Here is a 14,944-nt window from a genome sequence, read left to right on the forward strand (position 1 = left end):
AGAAGAGGTTGAGGGGGAAAAAATTACCTGACAACTCAAATGACCTTGGCACCACAGCCAAGAGTCCCAGGGAGCTGATGGTCTGTTTTCCTGAACAGGAAGAGAAGAACCTGTGGAAAATAAGTCCTGACAGCAAAGGAGAAGCTGCTTCAGTTTTATTTCTTTATCTATAAAAATACCCAAACTTTAAAAACCCAAGGAGACTAAACCAGCACCTGGATAAGGGCAATGGTCTACAGAATGGGCAGGAAAAGGGGATTTCTTCAGAGTTTTTTAAATTCATTCCATAGGGTTGCTCCGGATCTCTGTAGCTACCTCTGAGGGCATTTCCCATCTATCCACATCTCCCAAAAGGAATCTCCCCTTTCCTTCCACCTCCCTATTCCCAGCTGTTCCTGTGCCAGCACTGCCCCCTCTGCTAGCACGGGGCCAGCAGCCTGCGCTTGCGGATGCATTCCCAGATCCACCTGGGAGTCACCCGCTGGGCACCGGGGTTGGCAGCAGTGCCCCCAAGCACGTGGGTGGCTGAGGCCGAGTCCAACTCCGGCACCAGGTCCCCGTCGTAGGCGATGAAGTAGCGGCGGATTCTGGCGAAGTCCTTCACGGAGGGGGCCAGGTACAGCTTCACCCCCGTGAAAATGTCCAGCAGTGGCTGCTGAGGGGGGAAGGAGAAGCAGAGCTTGGGCAAAACATTGCTTGGAATGGAAGTGGGCAGACAACAACGGCCTCAGCGTCCTCCCACCCCGCCGTGGGTGCCTGCCAGCTCCTGCTGTACCTTTTTTCCGTTGTCCTCCATCTCGGCTGCTTTTCTCTTCTCCCCTCGTTTCTCCTCGGCTTTCTGAGGGGATCCAATGACTCCTCTGCTCTCTAGAAACAAAAACTTGGCTCATGTGTGTGCTCTGTCCAGATCCTTGGTTGTGTTTTAATGTGGGGAGAGAGAGTAAAGAGTAGAAGGGAAAAGTTTCCTCCCCTCTTTCAGGAAAATTCATGAATTACAATTTTCTACTGGAAATGGTGTGGGGCAGCCTCCTGCCCCCATTCCCAAGCTGCTGCTGCCACCTGCCCTCTGTGCTGTCACCCCTCTGTCCTGTGTGAAACTGCTCAGCAATCTGCCTCATGTTCCAGCTCAATTCACCTGGAAACCACCTCCAGCCACATGTCCCTTTATACACATGAATTCCATCCAAATAAAATCCAACACTGGCTCATGGCCAACACTGTCTAAGCAAAGGGCTGTGACCTGCAGGAGTGGGAGCAGCGAACACCTACCTGAACAGCATCATCAGAGCTGTTCCCATCCATCTTTTCCCAATCCCTGGGCATCTCAGAGCTGTGCTACTCAATTCATACTGGGCCAAGCCAAGGATCTGAACAGCTTTGCCCAATATCCCTCAGATCCACGTGCAAGGTGGGATCATCAAGCCTCTGACAGAAGGCAAGGACCCAGAGGACACAGCCCCAGGCTTCTCTCCTGAAAGCACCATCTTACCTTCTGCCTTCTGGGCTTTTGCAGGGGACTTGCTTGGGGGACTCTTAATACTGCTGTGAGGTGTGGAAGACCTGGAATTCCCATCATTCTCTCCACTGCTGCCAGCTGTGGACTCATCTTCCTCTCCAGCCACCACACTGAAATCAGCCTTCTCCTTGGAGAGCTGGTACAGCTCCTGCCCAGCAGAAAGAGAGCACTGATCATGTGTGACACTGGACACAAACTGGGATGCAGAGACTGCTCTGGATTTTTCCCCCCTGAAGTGTTTGCTCAGATGCTTTTTCTTCCTGCACCTCTCTGTAGCCATTTTCCTGTCAGCTCTGCCCCAGCATTCCACCCTTCTGTCTGGCATTGAGGGAAGCCACACAGGGAGGAACAAAAGCCACATCCACATCATCTGCCACAGAGCAAGACAGCCCAATTCAGCAGAGCCTGAAGAGTGAGCAGTGCCCAGTGCTCAGAGCCCGTCTGCTGAGGGGTTTGTTCCTCTCTCCGCCCCACAGGGATCCCGACAGGCCCCAGGGGGCTGCGTCACTCCCACCTTCCATGGCACAAGCAGCCCTGGCAGCTGCTGCCAGCCCCAAACTGCAGCAACTCCCCTGAGCACAGAGCTGTCCCCCACTGCTGGGGCTGGCACTGGGCCCCTTCCCTCAGCACAGGAGGGTGAGGGGGTGGCTGCAGCCCAGGGGGCCTGGCTGGTGCCACTTGGCCCCTGTACCCCAGGACACCTGCAGGCATGTCCCAAATGCCTCTCCCAAACTCAGCAACTGACAGGAAACCGAGTGACCACGGAGGGAATAAAGGTCACCTCTGAGGAAGGCAATTCCTCACCCTGGCACAAGAGCTGACAGAACCAATTGCCAGCACAGACTTTCCTCATAGGGCACAACACCACAGCAGCTCAAGGGACCTGAGAGGCCTCCACAGCAGAACAACCCAGCCCGAGCCTGGCATGAAGGGAGAATGGAAGGTGCCCAGCCAGCAGGTGCCTTCAATGCATGCCCTGCTGTGTGATTTGTCTCTGTAGCACAGACTGGAGCCAGAACCGGCTCTCCCCGTGCTGCAGGGCCCTGTGCTGACCCACCCTGAGCTGCTTTGGGGCCCTGTGCTGACCCACCTTGAGCTGCTGCAGGTTGGTGGCCCTGTGCTGACCCACCTTGGGCTGCTTTGGGGCCCTGTGCTGACCCACCTTGAGCTGCTTTGGGGCCCTGTGCTGACCCACCTTGAGCTGCTTTGGGGCCCTGTGCTGACCCACCTTGAGCTGCTGTGGGGCCCTGTGCTGACCCACCTTGAGCTGCTGTGGGGCCCTGTGCTGACCCACCTTGAGCTGCTGTGGGGCCCTGTGCTGACCCACCTTGAGCTGCTGCAGGTTGGTGGCCCTGTGCTGACCCACCTTGAGCTGCTGCAGGTTGGTGGCCCTGTGCTGACCCACCTTGAGCTGCTGCAGGTTGGTGGCCCTGTGCTGACCCACCTTGAGCTGCTGCAGGTTGGTGGCCCTGTGCTGACCCACCTTGAGCTGCTGCAGGTTGGTGGCCCTGTGCTGACCCACCTTGAGCTGCTGCAGGTTGGTGGCCCTGTGCTGACCCACCTTGGGCTGCTTTGGGGCCCTGTGCTGACCCACCTTGAGCTGCTGCAGGTTGGTGGCCCTGTGCTGACCCACCTTGAGCTGCTTTGGGGCTCTGTGCTGACCCACCTTGAGCTGCTTTGGGGCCCTGTGCTGACCCACCTTGAGCTGCTGCAGGTTGGTGGCTGTCTGCCAGTCCTTGTCGTCGCGGATGCGGGTGCAGCGCGGGAAGCGGATGGAGATCCCGTCCGCAGTGTGAGCCTCGGCCTTGGAGAACTCGGCCCCGGTGATCTCCCACACGGGGGCTTTCTAAACACAGCAGGGAGGAAGCCACGTCACATTCCCCTGCTCTCTCAGGAGGCAGCTGCAAAGTGTCTCAGCCCCTCTCACACTCACCCCAGCACAGTTGCACATACACAAACTGACCTTCCTGGTCACCTTCATTAGAAAAAGCTCATTTTTCACTAAGCCAGAGATCCTTCACTAACACAAAATGCCAATTTTTAAGTAACACCTCCTGTTTCAGGAGACATGGCACAGACCATACTGACACATTCCCTACAACAACAGCAACTTTTGGGTTGCAGTTGTGCTTCAACCGTTTGAAGTCGGATTTCTCATATATCTCAAATTTAAAGTAAGCTCACTTCTGGAAGGGATTTAATGCACAAGAATATTTCCCAAAACTGCTGCAGGTGTGATTTCTTCATGAAGCTCTTAGCCTCAAATGCACCTGCAAGATTGAGAGATAAAAACTTGTGCTTAATTTCCCGTTCCAAGTATGAAGATTAATTTTGTAACAGAGACAACTTCTAAGTTGTCCTTCTAAAGGATTTACAGAAGATTCCAGAATAAGGGCTGGGAAATGTTAAATGATTATGAGAGCACTCACCTTTGGATCTGGGACAATGAAGTCTGGGTAGTAGATTTTGTTAATTTTTAGCCACCTTGGAATTTTACTAGGATCCTATTAATTCAAAGCACAAAATTAAAATTTTTGACACTTATCATCATATATAAACCTAATTCTACAAAAAAAGCTGTTGAAACACAACTCAGAAGTAGATCAGCATAGAAGTATTACATTGCCTTTGCATGGATGAAACTTGCACTGATCTGCAGCAGTTTCTCTCATCTAGAAAATCACAAATATTACCTGAAACACAGCCCTCACTTCCTGTCATTCTGTGGCTGAAACAAGAACAGTTGCACCAATTGTGATTCATGTAAAACTACAGATTTTTTTTTTTTTTAAGCTTCTACAACCTTGATGCAAATGGCCTTCAGGATGTCAAGGTAATTTTAAAATTCAGCTCTTTGTTTATTTGTCCAGTCTTGAAAAGCAAGGCAAGCAATTTACAGAAATCTTAACTCCAACCTCAGGTTATGGAGCCACCAGACCAGAATCTGACTGAGCACTTCCCTCCCACAGCCCCATCTAGTGACTGCCTTTGCCAATCACAACGTGCCCAAAAATCCAGATAAAAAGCTGCTATCTTCCCAAGGAAACTTTGCCCTAGCAGGAAACAGATGGTGCCTGGCTTCCCACTCAGTATCTGGGTACGGATCCCAGGCAGTGCCTCACGCAGGAGCCGGCTGCACTCACACCTCACTTGTGGGAAGTGGTTGATGTGCTTTAACTCTGATTCATTCCTGGCAGGGCACTTCCACCCTGCACTGAAGCAGCACCTCAAGGGCAGCTCAGCCCTTGGCTCTCCTCCTCTCACCTTGCTGATCTTCACCATGTCCAGCTCTGTCTGCAGACGTGCCAGGGTGGCGTCATCGTGGCCACCGGAGCACTTGGTCACAGTGCACCACTTCTCGCTCTTGGGGTCGTAGCAGCCCATGAGGAAGATGGACATCATCCCACCTGCACAGGGACAGCAGGGGCTCACACCTTCTACAGGACAAACCCAAACTCTTTTCCATCTTTGGGAGCCAAAGGGGCCTGGGTTGGTGTGGGGCATCAGCTCCACTCCAAGCTGAACAGAGCCTCTGCACTGTGCCAACAGCCCACAGCAAACCCACAGCCCAGCACGTGCTGGGCTGCAGCAGGTAATCCCTGCTCCAGCCACTCTCCTTCTGGAGGCCTGCAACAGGAGAACCTTGGGAGCTCCCTGAACAAGCAGATCTCTGCCTTAAGCCAACTCCAGACCTACCTTTACTGCCTTGTCCATAGAAAGCCCCCAGCACCACCAGGTCAGCTGTGTCAGCCATCGCCCCCTCATTGAGATAATCCTTCTTCACCTTCAGCCAGTGGCGTTTCCCTGGTTCATAACTACCCTGTGCAAAGCAAGGCAGAACCCCTCAGAGAGATCCCCTGGTAGGCAGCAGCACCTCACACAGCCCTGGCCTTGACCCAGCTCAGCAGCTCCTGAGCACAGCAGGAGGAGCAGCTTAGACTGGGTGTCAGCATTGAGAGGAACCCATTTCAAGAATGCTCAGGGTGTGATTCTGTCTCAGAGCTGGTTCTGCTGTCATTCCCCAATTCCCAGCTTACACCAGTAAAGAGTGAATGTGAACTTGCCTTGACATCTTTCAGCACCAGCCCTTCCAGCCCCTCCCGGATGACTCGGGTGATCATGTCTGCCAGGTCTGAAGCTTTCTGGAAAGGAGAGGGATCATGGTTAGCTCAGGACTGTAAAAAGGGCTGAGGTCTGCAGGCTTTTTGTTTGGAGCAGTGGTGCACTAAACCCAAAGCAACTGCAGAGAGATGAACAGGTAGTTTCACAATAGTTCTCCAAAGAGGATCCTGTACACGTTCTCTTTGCTGCACATTCAGTGACCAAGCTGGGAACATGTCCCCAGAAGAGAAGGTTTGTCTAGTTAAAAAGTACCCCCCAGAGATGTGGCTGCCCCACTGCTGTGTCCCAGTATGTCCCAGATCACATTTGCTCAGCCAGCAGTGCCAGCTTCCTTCTCTATCCAGCTGCCTTGGGACCTATGAACCTTCTTCTGCCCAGAATGTCCAAGCATTCTCCACCAAAGCCAAGGTGCTACAGAAATCAGTAGCAATGGGGAAAAATAATGGGACATCAGGGTTGTGCATAAGCAAAGGAAAAGCCCAGCAAGCTGCTGCCTAAATGCAGCTTTTAGCAGCCAGGGTGTCTCAGGCTGTGGGGCACTTGAAGCTGCCAGTTTGGGAAGTGGCAGCAGTCTGGCTCCCTTCAACCACACTGCAGTCACAGCTCTGCCCTGCACAGACTGAGTGACAACAGGCTTTAGCTCCTCCTAACAGTGTCAGAGTGACAATGGCTGGAAAATCATTAACAAGCCAAAAAACTTGAGGTATCCAAGTTAAGAGCTTGCTGAAGGGGTTGGAGCCAGCACAAGATGGGAATACAGTACTGGCTCAGGAAGTCTTGCACACAGAGCAGAAGCAGAACCATTTTTCCAGGGTGAATTTGCAGACTTAAATCATTAAAAAAAAAGCCAAGTGGTGAAGGAGCAGGGTTAGGGTTGTAAGGGCACCCTGGACTCACTGTGACGTGTTTCATCTCCGAGAACAGGATCCGGTTGGGGATTTCCACCATGTTGTCGTGGAGGAACTTGCGCCGCTCACACAGGGGCCTAGAGCAGGGCATGGACAGTGAGGGACAAGCAGCAATCCCAACAGCAACACTGAGAAAAAGCTCTTTAAGTCATTCAATGATTCATCCCAGAGAGCTCCAGAGAGGACAACTCGTTCTTACTTTCCTCCAGGAAGTGACAGAACAGAAATTCCGAGTTAATTATGTGCTTAGGGGACATGAGCAGCTGAGATGCAGCTAATCCCAATATTTGGGAGAGCAAGAGGAGCTCCACAGTAAAACTCCTTGGCACAGCAAGATCCCTCCCAGGCAGCCCTGATTTTACAGTGAGTGGCCAGTCTGACAGCCCAGGTGAACTGGTCTCTCTGCACTGCTGGGGTTTTCCAGCCAGTTTATCCTGGGAAACCAGCCCAGCCACTCTCCCCTGCCAGACACACCTGTCCATCAGGCTGATGTCATTGAAGTAGATGCAGTCAAACACAAACAGGCAAACGTTGGCATCTTGGAAAGCAGCTTTCTGCAACACAATGAACATCAATCCAGAGAATTCTGCAGGCACAGCAAACAATTTTAGAAAAGTAATAAAAACAAAAGGATGGATTTTTCTCTCTATAATGTTTTAGGTATGATAAGCTTAGGCCTCTTCTAAAATTATTCTGAGAATTAAGATTTACATTGAATGTGACAAAGCAGGAGCTAAGAAGATAAAAAATGTTCATTTCCTAGGAATGGGAAATAATGCTAAAAATATTAATGACTTTGGGCAATGCAACATCTGTCACTACTGCTGCAAAAAACCCAACACATTTCTAGAGACAGCAGATTAATGGCTACTTTTAACTTAAGCAGTTATAGTTCAATTTTCATTTTCCTGTCCTCTTCCTCACCCCCATTCAGTCTAGACACAAGGACTAAATAACTCTTATATGGAATAATCACTGCATCCCTGTGGTCTCCCAGGCTGCCATACATTGCTCAAGCCATGAGAAACAATGACAGAACTGCAAGATTTTCCAAAGATTTTTTTAGTATTATTATGACCTTAATTTAAAATTAATATTTTAGTATTAATATAATGAGATGAAGTTTCGTTAATGTGCTGCCAGTGGTCAGGCTAATATCCAATCTACTGTATTAGAGCAGTAGCTTTTCAATATCAGCCTTCTCAGGGATCTTTTTTCTTTCCCCCAGATGCTCTAACAAGCACCAGAGCTCTGAAATTACGCCGTGATAATTAACAGAATGCGTTTAAATCAGCAGAATAACAGCCTTCAAACACAACAAAGCATTTTTTATCTTTTTTTTTACCTTGTGCACACCAAGAGTCCCAAAAGGAAGTGGCTTGCCAGTTTTGTTGTCAATTAGGAGAACTTCTGAATCCAGGATCATACTTTGCCCACCAGGGAAAGCCTGGGGGATGAAGTCCTTAAAATGGGCTACCTTGGGAAAAGAAAAGAAAAGGAAAATAACTGGCTGAAGAGAGGGATTCACGCAATGCAGGTGTTTTCTCCACAAGTATCTGAGGCACATGTGGCACATCTGCACTGCTCTGGTACCCACAGCAGTCTACAAATAGAAAAATGAGGCTTTAATAAACAGAACCAAGTCATCCAGCTGGCACCAAGGCTCCCAAAATGCAGTGCACAAAGAGGACTCTACAGCAGACAGACGAAATTTGGTTCCAAGCTCTTAATGTGCACCAAAATTAAATGATCACAATGTTAAGTGTTGCTTTTCCAGATCCTACACCTCTCCATAAATTACAAGTAAGTTTCCAAGAGCAGGAATCATCCTTGCCTATGAAAGAAACGATTGGGAATGCAGTGGGTGAGCTGGCACAAGGGATGAGGCAGTGGCCAGGTGCTTACTTTGTGGGGGAGCACAGGTTTGAGGCTCCTGCTGAAGTAGCTGAAGTGATCTCCGTTCTTGTGCACCTGCACGCGCTCGCCGTCGTACTTGATCTCGGCGTACATCCCGTTGGGACACTTCTTCATGGCATACTCGATGGACTTGCAGGCCTCAGCCTTGGGGAGAGAGGATCCAGAACCCAGGTGATACATGGAAAATAAAGCTACTCCTCCCTAAGCTCATGAATGAGCTACAATGAATTCCCTTGTACAGCTAATCTCTGTTAGCAAGTCCAAGTTTTCCTTAATTACTCGCTTACTTAGAATCATCTGCATATGCCCAGATAATTACAGCTTTTCAGTGCTTATCCCCTCCAAAGGCTTTAAAATGCACTGTGCCTTTTGTAGGAGAGTGCTCAGCCCAGAAGTAAATATTTAACTCTGCTTTGTTCACACAAAAAGCCTGACTTATTTGAATCTCTAATCCACTGGAAAGCTTAACACTCCTTCCAGAGAAAGGATCAACTTCTGCAGTGTCAGCAAACAAATATAAAAGACTGAGAGCAAGACTGAGAGCAAGGCAAGGTTATAGCTTGGCACTGAAGGTGCGAGCACTGAGTGTACTGAATACTTGGCCTCGTGGAGGGAGATGCTTTCTAAACTGGCATTAAACAACACCGAGCCCTGCACAGTCAGCCCGTGCTGAACAAGCACTGACCCTTCCAGCTGGGGCTCTCTGCTCCCTGCCTGCCTGGCAGGAGGGGCCCCAACCTTACCAGCATGGGCTGCACCGGGGTCATGAGCGAGGCCTGCACACTCAGGGTCCTCTTCAGCCCCGGCACCTTCTCGGCCTCCTGCTGGTTGTGCAGCACCCGCTCCACCACGTCCTGCAGGTTCCGCGAGGCCTTGAACGCCTCGTAGGCATTGGGATCCAGAGCATCCAACCTGCAACCCATTGGGGAGGGGGGAACACTGATCAGCCCCAGGCCTGCTGCTGCTGCCTCAGGAAACGAGCGTTTCTGGGTTTATGTCACTTACACGTGCTTCGCTCCAGCGTTCATTTTCAAGTCATGCTTAATTAGCCTGATGATGCATTTCAGGTCGTTGCCCGTACACCTGAAGAAGAGAAGATTCAGCAATGGTAGACATTGAACTGAACAGCTTTCCAGCTGAAAAGAAGGAACTGATCCAGGTCTCTTTAAAAAAAAGGCCTTCCCTGTGTGGAGGGTTTAAACAAAACTGAGAACACACGTTACTAGTGACACCTCAGAGGCACAAGGGGATATCCAAAAGGCTTTCCAGCATCTTTATGCCAACATTAATTCTGCCTCGGTGTTGATGTACCTTCCAAAATTTACTTAATTAACACATCAAGAGTAGCTGATAGTAAAATCCTCAGCCTCAGAGCAAGAATTTTTGCCTAAAAGTCTTGAAGGCTTTCCCCAACATATTTAAGAACAACAACTTAACAGCTAAACACCATTAGTGTATTTCTGCAAATCACTTGTTTGGTACTGACTGAAGAGTCCTGACAGGCAGGGATGAAGTTCTCTGGCATGAACAAGAGCCATAAATATTCTCCATTGCTGTCAAGGTGTCTCAATCACACCACTAACAGCAGCTTACAGATGCTAATTAAGCTCAGTCTCTGTGGCTCATAATCAAGTTTTCACCTACTCCAGCTTGCAAAGAACCACTCCCAGTGTTCGGGCAAACCTTCAGAGGCAGATTTCTCCCCTCACCTGCGACTGATCTGCTGCAGGACAGTCTGCTGGTCATCTTCCTTGGTGAGCTTGGACAGCTGGATTAGGAATTCATCGACCTCCTGGATGGTCAGGAGGCTCTTGGCTGCTGGAGGACAAGTCTTGCTCTGCTCGAAGAAGATCCGTATGGTCTCGGAAACATCTCCCTGTCTCCAAAAACAAAACCAGGGTGTGGATGAGAGGCATGGCCAGAGAATGGGGGTGCCACTGGGGATTCAGCATGGCTGCAGTGAGGATAAAGGACAGGGATGATGCTGGGATTGTGCAAAGAAATCAAACACTCAAGGAAGCTGCCATGACACATAAAGCTGCTCAGCTGTTTCATTTGCCAAAAAAGGTAATTAAGAGTACCAGCATCATCTCATGGCTCTATTTTTCACTGCTGCAGCAGCACAGACCCTTTATTTCCTCAGGATGAATCCACTTGTATAAATCCAAGGATGTGGGACAGGCTAGTGATGTCACTAGAAGGCACTACATAGCAAGGCAATGAACAGAGATGAAAGAATTACCTTTATTATCTAATTCACCCCTTTTCTGCACCTTGCAGTGAATCAGGGGGTGCACAGTCAATCACCAACTCCTGTGCACAGGGACTCAGTGCCCAGCTGAGCACTTGCAACTGTACCAACTTAATTGTATCAACCAACTGCAGCTGCCAGTGACAGGTCTGTTAACTGAATCCCAGGTTTTGATATGTGATGGTACAAAAGGAGTCACATAAATCAGTTCTGTAGGAATGTACCAGACAAAGGAGTTTAGACAAACAGATGCAGCCCACCTTGCCTAGATAATTTTAGTCTTGCTTTCTAAAGCTTTGCAGGTGGATTCTTATCCTGCTTTCTGTTCAAGCATGATTTTCTACAGGTTCCAGATGGCAGAAAATGCTACAAAAACTGCTAAAGCCAAGGAAAACCAAAATAAATCACCAGCTCCCATTCTAACAGTCAAGCTAAGGAGTAAAAAAACCCCAAACCATTACAGAATTCCCATAGGCAAAGGGCTGAACAGCAGAAATTAAGAGAGCTGCTGTCTGCACTCACCTGCTCCAGGTCCCGGACCATTTCTTCCTGGTTGCAGTTAAAAATCCTACTGAACAGCTTTACAATCTGCTTATCATTCAAGTTGTAAACTATTTTAATGACACCTGGTAACAGCAGCTTAATGGTCAGGTATACATCACCATGAAAACCATCTGGAAAAAAAAAGTCACATTATAACTCTGAGGATTTATTTTCATGTCCTGGCTCTGGTTGGTTGTGCCCATTTGAATAACCCTGGGATAAAACCCAGGGCTATTCTGTTTGCTCCACATGAAAGGAGTTCTTAGGGGAAATAGCCACAATTTGCCTCTAAATCTGATCCCAGCACTAAATTTGGCACCTGCAACACCTGAGTGAGACATCTTTGTCTGAATTTGCTATTTAAAGAGGAGTTCTCTTCTCAAAGATTATCTCCACAGTTCAGAAATCACCACAGCACAAGGCTGGGACCACACAACAATCAGATTTTAATTTCACCTTTCCTTTTGAACTCAGACTTTGAGGCTGATTGTGAGAGGGCTGAGAATGCCAAGCAGGAGCCATACCTCCTGCAGATCCCTTCCTGAGGAAGTCCTGGATGATCTGTGTTTTCACATTGTAGCTTGGCTTTTCGGCCACCATGGCACAGAGCTTCCGGAATTCCCGCAGCAGGCAGTCCTTGTGCTTGGGATCACACTTGGATGCAGACAGGCTGGACTTGTGGGCAGAGTTTGCAGGGGCATCTTCTGAATTCTTTGGCTTGGCTGCATCAAACACATCACAAGTTGCTTTTTTTAACAGTAAGGAGCAAATGTTGAAGTTGCCTCTGCCTGGCAAGCTGGGAACAATCCCAGTGTGCTGGCAAAGCTTCAGAGCTAAAATTGATGACTTTTATAAAAACCTTCGAACTATTTTTACCCTTCACGTTACACCAGAATTTTCTGGACCTTAATTCTACCAGAAAAATATGATTAAACCACAGTGTAAAGGAATTTCTCCTTCCAGATGCCTCTGTTTTATTTATTTGTTCATTTTTATCTACTTTATAGGTTTTTGCCCCTTCACAGCAAGATGTTTCCCTAAGGTAATTTCTAAAATGGGGGAATATGTCCCAATCCCCTTTTCTCTCCTAACACCAATCCCCTACAGGAGGGGATGTCTTCGGCTGTGTTGTGGCTTTGGCAGTCTGGAGCTCCAGGTGGGTGTCAGGTCAGTCAGAGCTCACACAGGGACTGTCCTGCTGGCAGCTGCTCCTCAAGACAAGTCTTCCCTTCCATGAACACCCTAACTGGGAATCCCTCACCAGTTTTTCCTGGATTTTGAGCTTCACATGGGATAACTTTAGGCTATGCCTTCAGTTTGACTGGAATGAGCCAATGCATGCAGGCAGATGGAGTCAGCCTGACAACATGGGTCATGGCAGAACCTTTGTTTCCTTGGGAATATTGGAAACTCCAACATCTTTCAAGACTGACAGCCTAAACAGGCATTGACACCTTCTGGCAAACCAGAATTTTAAAAAATTAAGACCAAATCACCTACAGAAAAAACCTACTGGTCTGAGGCAACCTCTGATGCTGAGATTAGAAAAAACTGATTTCCCAGAACCAGTTTCTTGATTCTTACCAGTGAATCCAGAGAATTTCTTTGGTGGATCTTTTGTGGTCAGCTGTCCTGTGGCAGTGAGCTTTGCCTGCACTATCACCTTTTTCTTCGGGGTACCTCCAGTCTTGGAATTGGCTTCTGGGAAGCAGAAAGGTTCAAAGAGGCAGTAAGGAATAATCTCATACGTCCCTCAACATATTATGTATGATAGAGAGTAAAAAGCCTTAACAGAAATGAGAGTTGAAGGAGAAAAAAACGCTGATAGTTTTTTTAGATAACAGAAGTTAAAAGAACGTGTAATTTTTTTTTAAAGATCACAGAAAAAGGTGAAAATGGAAAATAACTGATGCTTCCTCATGGGTTTTATCTGCTGTTGAATTAAATCACCTAGGCCTTGCCCACAATCAGTTGTGACAAATGAATCGAGGAGTACCACTGTAAAAGTGACCACTTCTTCCCTTTCCTACATGGCTGAGATAGGGATTGCAGCAGCACCACACACTTTGTCCCTAAGGCATACAAATTAATCCATGAGGATTTCATAGCAAAGGCACAGCTGGGTGACAACCTGTAGCATAACTTGAAAGCAGAGAGAAAAGCGACCCAGGCACTGCCTCGTGCCTCACCTGAGATGTACTTGTTGATTGTTTCTTTCTCCTCATCCTGCAGCTCTTCCCACCCCTCCAAGTCTGTGATGTCTTCGATTTTCTTGGTGGTGGCCCGGGCCTTGTCCAACTTCTCAAACATGCACTTGACATGGTACCACTCCTTCATGTCCCCGCCGGACTCCGTGAAAGGATTGGGGACAATTTTCCCAATGCGCACCATCCCCTTCACGATCTTCTCCTTGCACTTCTTGCAGCCCGCGGTGCCCCGCTTGGCATAGTCCACACAGTACCTCTGCTCGGCCATGTCCTCCGCAGCTGTGCGGGCTGAGCGCGGCCAGGTGCCCAAAAGCAGGGAGAGAGGAAACGCTCCGGCAGCGCCGCGCTGCTCTGTGGCTGGCAGGGAGACAGGCTGGAACAGCAGCTGGCACCAGTGGCCGGGCTTGACTCTGACACAGCAAGAGAAGGGTCTGGGCAAGGAGAGCTGTGGGCGAGGGCAGAACAGCGCTGTGCCCCTGCCGAGAGCGCGGGCGGCGTGTGACAGAGCCCTGCCGCCCGTGGGCATCCAGCCTGTGCTGCGGGTGCTGCGAGCGACAGAGGAGACACTGAGCACCCTCAGCGGTCCCAACCCTCACCCCCGGCCCGGCCCGCGCTCCCCTGCCCAACACCTCACGGCGCCCTCCTCGCTCCCAGGCCCTCTCCCGCCCCGAGGCCGCTTTCCCGCCCTGCCCGTCCCGCACCAACCGCCGGCTCCCATCGCCGCCGCAGGCCCCAGGCCGCCCCCCCGCCGCTCACCGAGCTCCTCACGGTGCCGCCATCCCGCCCCCCGCTCCGTCCGGACCCCCGGGGCCCCCCCCCCCCCAAGCCCCTCAGGCCGCGACCGCCGCCGCCGGGACACGAGCGCGCCCACCCGGCCTCCGTAGGGCCACGCGCGCGCGCGCGCCGCGCCAAGCCCCGCCCCTTCCGGCATGAACGGCAGCCAGGGGCGGGCAAAACGCAGGCCCCGCCCCTCGCCCCGCCCCCAGCACGCGCCGGGAGCCGATTCCCGCCTCGGGCGCGGCTGAGGCGGCACCGGGATCCGACTGAGGCGGTGCAGGGTCCGTGCCCTGAGGCGGCACCGGGATCCGACTGAGGCGGTGCAGGGTCCGTGCCCTGAGGTGGCACCGGGATCCGACTGAGGCGGTGCAGGGTCCGTGCCCCGGGGCGGCACCGGGACAGCGCCTGAGACAGTGGAAGATCCGTGCCCTGAGGTGGCATCGGGACCGTGTCTGAGACAGTGGAGGGTCCGTGCCCTGAGGTGGCATCGGGAGCGTGTCTGAGACAGTGGAGGGTCCGTGCTGAGGTGGCACTGGGTCCCCGCCCTGAGGCGGCACCGGCTGCACGCCCTGGGGCAGTGCCGGCTCTGTGCTCTGAGGCAATGGAGTGATCGTGCCCCCAGGCAGCACCGGCACCGCGCCTGGGGCAATAGAGGCTGCACGCCCTGAGGCGGTACTGGCTTTGTGCCCTGAGGCCGTACTGG

At 50.8% G+C, this 14,944-nt stretch overlaps 1 protein-coding gene across 2 annotated transcripts; it reads right to left on the bottom strand.

Annotated features, from left to right (window-relative positions):
• Positions 1-138: 138 nt before the first annotated feature.
• LIG3 (DNA ligase 3) lies at positions 139-14,053 on the bottom strand. Of its 2 annotated transcripts, none has more exons than XM_069033012.1 (19): positions 13,447-14,053; positions 12,842-12,958; positions 11,782-11,979; positions 11,237-11,388; positions 10,173-10,339; positions 9,469-9,546; positions 9,207-9,375; positions 8,452-8,607; positions 7,892-8,023; positions 7,021-7,100; positions 6,536-6,623; positions 5,581-5,658; positions 5,213-5,336; positions 4,781-4,923; positions 3,946-4,020; positions 3,216-3,362; positions 1,490-1,664; positions 776-867; positions 139-652 (listed from the first exon to the last, which is right to left on the bottom strand). In XM_069033012.1, the coding sequence occupies exons 1-19, from the start codon at positions 13,988-13,990 to the stop codon at positions 419-421; spliced, it is 2,949 nt and encodes a 982-aa protein (XP_068889113.1). In that variant the 5' UTR covers positions 13,991-14,053; the 3' UTR covers positions 139-418. The 2 variants fall into 2 exon arrangements, with proteins under 2 accessions (XP_068889113.1, XP_068889112.1); XM_069033011.1 differs by having other exon boundaries at positions 139-655.
• Positions 14,054-14,944: the final 891 nt, after the last annotated feature.

This window comes from Aphelocoma coerulescens, chromosome 19 (genome assembly GCF_041296385.1).
Source record: "Aphelocoma coerulescens isolate FSJ_1873_10779 chromosome 19, UR_Acoe_1.0, whole genome shotgun sequence".
NCBI lineage: Eukaryota > Metazoa > Chordata > Aves > Passeriformes > Corvidae > Aphelocoma > Aphelocoma coerulescens.